The 9,969-nt window shown below is 39.4% G+C and overlaps 1 protein-coding gene across 4 annotated transcripts in view; it reads left to right on the forward strand.

The window, feature by feature from the left end:
- The window catches only part of LOC110032954 (BTB/POZ domain-containing protein At1g30440), a 14,870-nt gene extending 11,569 nt beyond the window's left edge, over window positions 1-3,301 (forward strand). For all 4 annotated transcript variants that reach the window (XM_020736751.1, XM_020736750.1, XM_020736752.1 and 1 more), the window contains 2 exons: window positions 246-1,454; window positions 2,590-3,301. In XM_020736751.1, the coding sequence (XP_020592410.1) occupies window positions 246-1,454; window positions 2,590-3,144 (1,764 nt within the window). In that variant the 3' untranslated portion in view covers window positions 3,145-3,301. The remainder of the gene's footprint in view (window positions 1-245; window positions 1,455-2,589) is intronic.
- Window positions 3,302-9,969: the final 6,668 nt, after the last annotated feature.

The following is a 9,969-nucleotide window of genomic DNA, read 5'->3' on the forward strand; positions in this document are numbered from 1 at the left end:
AATGAAAAAGGTGTATTTCACTTTTTTTTTTTTTTAAGTTAAAATTGTGGTATTTGTATGTGATATGAAAAATTTTGGCGGTATTAAAGTACAAAAATTAAAGTTTTGATGTTAGATATGTAAATACATAGAAATTGGGTTGTCTGTATGTAAATGCCCCAAACCAAATGAATTCTGATTTGGATTCTTCTTTATGTGGTTCCAGCCAGTTCCCAGACTAAACATTGTTTATTTATCTGTTTCAGTTCCCTCTGTTATCCAAGAGCATTCTTCTTGAAAAGCTGATAACCGAAAAATCCAAGGAAGAAGAAGAAGAAGGGGGCTGTTTAATCAAGCTTCATGATGTTCCTGGTGATTCAAAATCATTCGAACTCATCGCCAAGTTCTGCTATGGAGTTAAGCTAGAATTTACTGCTTCGAATGCCGTATACCTCCGCTGCGCCGCCGAATATCTCCAAATGACTGAAGAAGTCTCCGAAGGGAACTTAATCTCACAGACTGAAACATTCATAAATCAAGTCGTTCTTCGTAGCTGGAAAGATTCATTGAAAGCCCTCCAAACCTGCGACGATCTTCTTCCTCACGCCGAAGATCTTAACATCACAAAACGATGCATCGAATCATTAGCTGTTAAGGCTTGTAAAGATCCAAATCTATTCGGCTGGCCAATGATGGAGCACGGATCGATGCAGAGTCCCGGCGGAAGTGTTCTCTGGAACGGAATTAGTACCGGAGCAAGGCCGAGAAGTTGCAGCTCAGATTGGTGGTATGAAGATGTTGCTTCTCTGAGCTTTTTGACATATAAGAGGTTGATAGCAGTAATGGAATCCAGAGGTATAAAACCAGACATTATTGCGGGCTCCCTCACCTCCTATGCTAAAAGGCATATCCATGGATTAAACAAGAGACAGAACACAGCAAACGCGACTTCGGATTCCACTCTCTCCGAGGAGAAACAACGAAATCTTCTTGAAGAAATCGACAGATTGTTGCCTTTTCAGAAGTCCATAACATCTACTAAATTTCTGTGTAATCTTCTCCGCTTCGCCTTGATTCTGAAAGCGAGTTCTACGTGCGTGTCGAACTTGGAACGTAGGATAGGATTGCAACTGGACGAAGCTGCTCTGGAAGATTTGCTGATGCCAACATTTTCGTACTCCATGGAAACGCTTTACGATGTCGATTGCGTCCAGAGAATTCTGGAGCACTTCCTGGCTATGGAGCAGGAGGTGGGTAATGCCTCTCCTGGTCTCGTAGATGACGAACAGTTGATTCGTTCTCTTTCGCTGATGCCGATCACCACTGTGGCGAAGCTTATGGATGGATTTTTAGCTGAGATTGCACCAGATGTGAACTTGAAGTTGCCTAAGTTTCAGTCTCTTGCAGCTGCTGTGCCTGAATATGCCCGCCCGTTGGATGATGGGCTTTACCGTGCGATTGATATATACTTGAAGGTTATAAGCATTTTTTTATATTTGCATTTACATACATACCACCCAATTCTTATGTATTTACACATCCAACACCTAAAGTTTGATTTTTATACTTATATATTACATCGAAAAATATCGTCATTTTAACTTTTAAGAAGTGATATACACATTTTCATGCATAGGTAAGGTAGCATTAATGTAAAAATTGAAGTTTAAGTGCTAGATATGCAAATACTTAATAATTGTGTGGTATGTATGTAAATGCCATTTTTATCTATATTTTTGAGATTTTGGTTGATTGTAGATGGAGAACATATCTTATGGGTTTTTTTTGTGTGAAATTTTAATTAAAGAGCATTTACATGCATAGCACACATTTATTATGTATTCACGTATCTCACACCTAAACTTTCATATTTAAGCGTATAGCACTCAAATCTTTAATATCACATGAATCAAACATAGTGTTATTACCACTTTTCAAAAGTGAAGCACATTTTTTCATGCATAGAGTTAAAGCACAAAAGTGCAGGTGTATGCAAATATGAAAGAGGCGTGAGATATGCAAGTACATAAGAATTGTGTTCTATGTATGTAAATTTCTCTTATAAATTAAATGATCACATTTAAGAGATTTTAAAAATGTGTTTGCAGATTTAGAAAGCTATGTTACTATTGTTGTTTTGAGAAACTACGAGTAAAGTGCCAAAATAGTATCTGGCTGTTTACATTTTGTCATTTTAGTCTTTGTCTGTAAAAGTGTCAAATTAGTTCCCATATTCTTTAAATTGAGCTTGAAAATAGTCATCCATAGTAACTATTTCAACTCATATTAAAATAGGATGAGGATTAAATTAATACTTTTATAAACTCTGGGACCGAAATGATCTCCTATAAAGAATCAGAGGATTATTTGGACACTTTTCTTAGTAACTAGAATAATTTAACCACCCAAACTTTAAATATATTATTTTAACCACCTTTTTTCATAACAATCACCCTCCTTTACCCACTAATAAGGGCTTTGAGTGAAAGTTTTGGGCAGTTAAAATGTTATATTTAAAGTTGTGAGCGGTTAAAATATAATATTCAACATTTTGGGTGGCTATCTTGCAAAAACCTCCTACTGCAAATAACTTGATATGTTGGTATTCAGGCACACCCATGGATTTCAGAATCTGAAAGAGAACAGCTTTGCCGGTTATTGGACTGCCAGAAGCTCTCCCTCGAAGCCTGCACTCATGCAGCGCAGAACGAGAGGCTTCCGCTGCGAGTCGTCGTCCAAGTCCTCTTCTTCGAGCAACTCCAACTCAGAACCTCGATTGCCGGATGCTTTCTCGTCTCAGACAACCTCGACGGCGGTTCTCGAGCGCTGAGGAGCGGCCATGTTGGTCTCACCGAGGGTGCTGGTTGGGCTACTTCTGTGAGGGATAACCAGGTCCTGAAGGTCGGGATGGATCACATGAGGACGCGGGTTTCCGAGCTCGAGAAAGAGTGCTCGACGATTAGGAAGGAGATTGCGAGATTGGGACAGGAGAGGAGTGGGGGTTGGGCTGTTGTTCCAAAGAGGTTTGGCTTCAGGATCAAGTTGCAGATGTGCAGTGCAAAGGAGGGCTCAGCCAGTGGGCATCAGAGGAGCACAAGTGAGAAGATTGAGATGCTCAATGCAAAGCTTCAGAAACATAAGAGGAGCTTATCTGTTGAAAAGTAAGCTTTTTCTTTTTTTTTTCATCCTGCAATATCATGTTTGTTGTTTCTTTTTCTTTTATTTTTTTGTATGATTTGTAAACTGTTTATCATTTAGGAATTTCATTCTTTTCTATGGACTGTCTGCCTGTGCCTGATGGATTCTAAAAGTGGGAATGGAAGATGAATTGAATTTTCAATTTATTTTTTTATTCTTGGAAGTTTACATACATTCCTCTCAGTTCTTATGTATTTACATACATGTCCAACACCTAAACTTCAATTTTGCATATATAGGCCTCCTTATTTATGCATTTTCTGAAGGTTAAAATAGTCGTTGTGATATGGAAGTGGTGGTGGTATAAATATAAAAAGCAAAGTTTAGGCGTTGTATATGTAAAATCTATAAGAACTGTGTTGTATGTATGTAAATTTCTTTTTTCTTGTTTTAGTAAATATTAGTGCTTCAAATTAAAACCTGTTTTTGCCTGATTCTTTGTGACCTTAACTACTTAAACTTCATTGCTTGAAGTTGGTTCCTTTGAGCTTTATATTTTAGTGTGAACATGCCTGAGTTGATGATTTCGATTGAGTGGTTTGTGTTCTCTAAAATTCGTGTTTGGTTGGTTTCGTTCGAGTTGACTCAGTTCACTAGTTCATTGCTAATTGTACACAAAAAAATGTGTCTGTATGAATCCCAATACAATCAGACGGCTTAGAAGGAAGGGGACGATTGATCGCATAACCTGTCTTATTTAGCAATTGATGACGAACAATTACCAAATAACCGATGGATCTTAAGCGGATGAGGAAATCGTAAGATGACAACAAGCATGTCAAATGGCCTCACCCTTCAGAACGACCTTCTTTGAATCAGTCATCAGATAATTTAAACCCAAATCAAGTATCGAGGGAGTTAAATGCGAGACGACTGGCCGACGAACCCCTCACCAACCGACATCAATCAGACAACATTTTTGTAATTATCAAAAGGCCCCTTTGAAACCTAATGATAAGAGACTACCTAAAATTTGTAAGATTGAGACCTATTTCTGTAAATAGAGGGCTTATACCATGAATAAAGGTGACCGATTCCTGTGATTCTTAAATTCTCTCTTGATTTTCTCTGCATAACATTCTATACATTGGGTTGCTTCCTAGACATTTTTGGATTTAACATCTTTTAAGGTGTGGTGAGCGTGGAAACATCTCGTCAACAAGAAGAGGAGCCCAACAACATCAATGGGGAGAATCCAGTCAGAGGAATGCAACAGAAACATCGTGTACTAGAGAGTTTGTGGAAGAATTCATTCGTCAAGGCTTGCAAGATTTGAGAATTCAAATCACAAACCAGATGTCGGGACAATTCATAGAAGTATTCAGAGCGGTCGTTTTCCCAGTGACGACGCCATTTCTAGGAGAAGAGCTAGTCTGACAAGGGGCACTCAATCCCCCTCATGAGGAACCACCACCAAACAATGAAAGAAGAATAGCTCGCCTAGAGGAGAAGCCTGATGATGTGTTGTATCAAGATACACTGAAACTGCCCCCTAGGAGGAAAGGAATCGACCAGTGTGAACTGAGGCGCTATAGCAGCTAGGGAATGCCTTCTTGCAACAAGTGTCGGTAGCGAAACCCTTGGAGAAGTTCAAAATTTTTCATACTATAGCCATACAAAGGGCGGTCAGATCCTAATGACCACCTCACATCATTCGAATCTTCTATATGTCTGCTAAAATTCTCCGATGCTTTCAAGTGTAGTCGGACGGGCTACCAACAAGAGTATCGCTTATTTGTGGAATTTAAGAAACTTTTTCTATCTCAGTTTGCCAGTGCTCTGAGGCCCAAAAAGAGCGATTGATCCCCATGGCTACTGAAACAAAGAGCTAATGAAAGCTTACGATTGTTTATCGTACGTTTCCAAAGGGAAACTTTGGATGTGAAAGACTTGAAACCTGACATGGCCCAGACCACACTGACACAAGAGGTGAGGTCGGGAGGTTCCGCTTCGACCTCGACCTTGACCTTGTAGAGCCACGGAGCTTGGCTGAGTTGTTGGAAATGATCAATAAGAACGTGGTCGTCTATGAGAATGCCCCCAAACTCACCGAACGGAGACACCAAAAGAGGCCCCCACAGGACAACAGGAGGCAACCAAGACAGAATGAGCGACCGATCATCCACCCACACTATGAAATCCACCCCAACAACCACTCAACCCATCATCGTGAAGATCAGAGGAGACATGCAAAGACCCAACACCACCGATCGTCCCATTATCACAAGCAACCTCGTTACAACCACAAAATACACCGTGAAACCTCACTGAGGTTATACATGGCAGAAATAGTGGACGCCATTAAGGATAAGGAGTTCTTCAGAATGGCAACCCCGATGAGGGTCAATGCCTTTCTTCAAGATAGCAGGAAGTATTTCAAATATCACAGAGATCACAGACATGAGACGGAGGAATGAGATACTTGTGGAGGCTAATTGAAAAGTTGATAAAGGAGGGGAAGCTAAAAGAATTTGTCGCCTCTGGAGCTTCGACTCTCATGGGTGGATCGACCGATGGTCCCATTAGCACCAACACCATTCACGTTGTCGGGTACATGCCCACAATCTTCGGAGGAAGCGAACCACCTAACATGGTAAATCAGAAGAGACAACAAACAAGGGAACTCTGAGTCATAGCCTTTGCCTCGAAACCCAAGAGTCACCCGCCTATTTACTTTACCGATGAAGATCTACCCTCAATGGGGAATCCATATAATGATGCTATTGTAGTAACAACAATAATCAATAATTATCAGGTTGGAAGCGTCCTCATTGATATTGAGAGTTCTGTGAATGTACTATTCAAGCAAGTATTTGACAAGCTGACTCTCACTGCCGATCTGATGACTTCACCGGTTAAGCCAATGTATGGATTCTCAGGCGAAAGGAAAGAAGCGCTAGGAGCAATTGGACTCCCGGTAAGTTGGGGGAAAAAAGTTTATGCTAACGAAGGATTTCCTCGTAGTGGATCCCCCTTCCCAAAATACAACGTTATATTTGACCGACCGCTTCTTAATGAATTCAAAGAGGTGGTCTCTACCGATCATGTCGCTATAAACTTTTTTAGAGACGAAGAAATCATCACAATTAGGGTGACTTGGAACAATCCCGAGTTTGTTACCTGTGAGCCATAAGCAATGTGGAACATGATTCTCTAGACATTAAGAATGCAAGGGAAGGTGGCCTCGAGACCACCAGTGAAGTCCCAACTGTCGAGGGGGAGCTAGGTAAATATTTTTTGATAGGTGAAGCTTTTGATGCAGGACATAGGGAGTTGCTGGTTCAGACCCTCCAAGAAAATCAGGATGTCTTCGCATGGACGATCACAGAGATGCAGGTGTGTCGATTGACACTGCCTGCCATAGATTGGATGTCAACCCATCAACTTGGTCGCGAAGCTATAGATTAGAAGCTCGACCATGACGTTTGCGGGACCCATCCGAGAGGAGGTGCGAAAGATTAAAGCGACAAGATACATTCGAGAGGTGCAGTACCCTACTTGGATTTCCAACGTGGTGATGGTGCAGAAGGCTAACGAAAAATGGAGCATGTGCATGGAGTTCATCAAATGGAACTCAGCCTGCCTAAAAGATGCATACCCGCTACTAAGGATTGACACACTGGTAGATTCAGCGGTCGGTCATTCGGTCATCAGTTTCCTCGACGTGTTCTTTTAGTATCACCAGATTAAAATGCATCCCGTTGACGGAAAAAAAAACCTCTCTTATTGCCTGTGAGGGAGTCTTTTGTTATAATGTAATGCTCTTTAGGCTTAAGAATGCGGGGGAGACTTACCAACACCTCATGGATATAATTTTTGCAAATCAGAAGGAAAGAAACATTGATGTGTATGTTGAGGTTGCGCTAGTTAAGAGTTGGTCGGCTGAACAACACATTGAAGATCTAAAGTAAACCTTTCTAACTCCTAAAAAATTTAACATGAAATTAGATCCACTGAAATGTATTTTCAAAGCCTTCAAGGACCTCAAGCAGGTTCATCTCTAAGTAAACCTTTCTAACACCTCATGGGTTTGAGCAGGTTCATCTCCAAACAGGTGACAAATGCGCTCCATTCTTCAAAGTACTCAAGAAAGTCAAATGTTTCGAATGGACACTTGAATGCGAGGAGGCCTTCAAGGACCTCAAGCAGTTCCTCGCTTCCCCTCTATTCCTTCAGAGCCCGAAGCCAAAGGAAAGACTTTACCTTTACCTTGGAGTCGGCCCCGAAGCCGTCACCTCGGCCTTGGTCAGAGAAGAACTCAAAAAATAACACTCTGTGTACTACACTATCTGGGTACTCAAGGGTGCCGAACTCCGATACCCTATAATGTAAAAATCGACCTTAGCCTTGGTCATTTTAGCCCGAAGAATTTGACCGCATTTCCAGGTACACCCCCTATAAGCTATCACAAATTGGCCATTCAAGTAAGTCCTCACCAAGCCGGAACATTCCGGTCGACTACTCAAGTGGGTTATATAACCTCAGTGACTTTCCGATCTACTCTCTCTCCAGTCCCGCGCCTTCAAGCCCACAGCGCCTTCAAGCCCACACAATTGCTCTCAATGAAGACAAAAGAAACCTAGCAAACCTCGGTTTGAGGAAGACAAGAATTTCAAGTTCTCTCCAAAAGGAACCTCTTTGACCCTTTAGGCCACAAAATTTGAAAATATTGCGTCATTCATCCGCATATAAAAAATATTGCATTCGTCATCCGCATAACTGTAAGACAACAATGAGGCATAAAAGCTTGGTGGCCCGACCATATCAAGCTGGTGCCTGACGATTAGTTACAACTGGACATAATATCTTCTCATTTAGGTCAAACTCTTTACAAAACTAGACTTGGGGCTTTCACATACATACCAAATTAGTTTGTATGTGAGCCAGTTACACATGTATCACCCAATTATTTTTTAATATGTCTAACATCTAGTTTGATTTTTTACATTTCTATCACCCAAATTTTCCCTCAAGAAGAATTTCACCTATATGAGATTACCAGACCCCACATGCCTGTCATTTGACTTTGAAAAGAATTCACCAAAACCAGCCGAAGGTTGTAAACTAAAGATTAAGAAATAATTTCAATCATTATAGATATAATTATAATAACATTTGCCTATCAATAATGTTATTATATCGTCTAGATCTAAATTTACAAACAAACAAAAAAATGTAAATATTACTATATTTATGAATCAATCAAGGGATTCTAATGTAGACGGTGATATTAGGCAAAGTATCAATACTATTGGAGGATTACAGGTTAGTTGAGCAGAAAGAGAATCGTGATTTAAATTAATAGTGCGTAAGAGATATTAGTTAAACTATGGTGGAAGGGAAACTTCAACGTGTTTCAATATTTTATCAGACCAGATGGAGATAGAGATTGCTCTGATGATGAAGTAAATCTTTAGAGATTGCTCTTCGCTATGAGGGTGAAGTAAATCCATCAAAATTTTATCAGACCATATGAGGATAGAGGTTGCTCTGATGATGAAGTAAATCCTTAAATTCAGCCTGTCAGACTTAAGAAATCCTGATTTAGGGATGGAACACGAAAACCTGAGATGAAATATGCAAAATTTTGATTTAATAAAGGTTATATTTGGGTAAATTTAGCATAAATCTATACCTAAATTTTATTTAAATAATCTTATCATGCCTGTTTAAGAAATTCGTGTTGAAAACAAAATTTTCAAAACATTTACATAATATTTTCTCTAGAAAGTAATTGTAGTGACACATTTTCTTCCACTTCAATCATCTGTCGATTTGGAGAAACAAAAATTGGGGAAGGAGGAGAAGCTCGATCTCATATTGTTCTTCCTTTGCTGTGTACTCGCATCTGTTTCCTTCGTGGTATACCGGAGTTTCTTAGCTCTTTTCTCGTCCTGCTGCTCCTTAACCGCCAAATCTCTCATAGACATCTTCATCTCTTCTTCTTAAGAAGTGGTTCTGCACCGACGTCGGTGCATTAGATTGTATCGTCATCTTTATACACGGCTTTTTTACCACTAGAGTTCCCTTGAAAAAATTCAAAGGTCAGACTTGACAAGTTTGTTGTGAAGGGTTACGCTTGTGCCCTCCACAAGCTTAATTCCAATTTATGGGATTCCTCCTCTATCCACATGAATTGCATTACATAGTTCGAGCTTACGAACTGCACTTGAATATATATCAAGTTCTTGATTTCACATAAATGGGAAGAAACCTTAATTGGTACATTAACAAATATTTTTAAAGATATTTTGTCAAATATTTACAAAAGAAGAGTCTTAAACAAAATCTTCATAGCATTCAAAATCTTTAGAACGTTGAAATTACTTGAAGAAAATAACGAAATTATAAAGTTAATGAAGAAAATAAACTATAAAAAATTAAATGATTCAGAAATAAGCATCTCACAAGAGGAAACTGATACATATTATTCAACAACATTTAAAACACTCATTCATGCTTCCAGTACATATTGCACAGCTTTTTGGAACAAAAAGACTGCGGTGATGCTTATTATATGGAACTTACACATAATAGTAAAACATACTTGATTGAAAAACATACTTGATTACTAGGTATTGATCTTTCTTTATTTTTTCACTACGAAAATGACACTCCATTATTTATTTGATGATGGATTGGCGCCATAGAAGTAAATGATGGATTTGGATTGGCGCCATAGAAGTAAATCCCCCTCTTGTACTTAATTTCAGTGCTTACCACCGCTATCTCAACATAATCAGATTCTTCACCAACGCTAATTTCATCAGACTCAAGAGTTATAAGATGATC

The sequence above is a fragment of the Phalaenopsis equestris genome, unplaced genomic scaffold (assembly GCF_001263595.1).
Source record: "Phalaenopsis equestris unplaced genomic scaffold, ASM126359v1 Scaffold001070, whole genome shotgun sequence".
NCBI classification, from domain to species: Eukaryota; Viridiplantae; Streptophyta; class Magnoliopsida; order Asparagales; family Orchidaceae; genus Phalaenopsis; species Phalaenopsis equestris.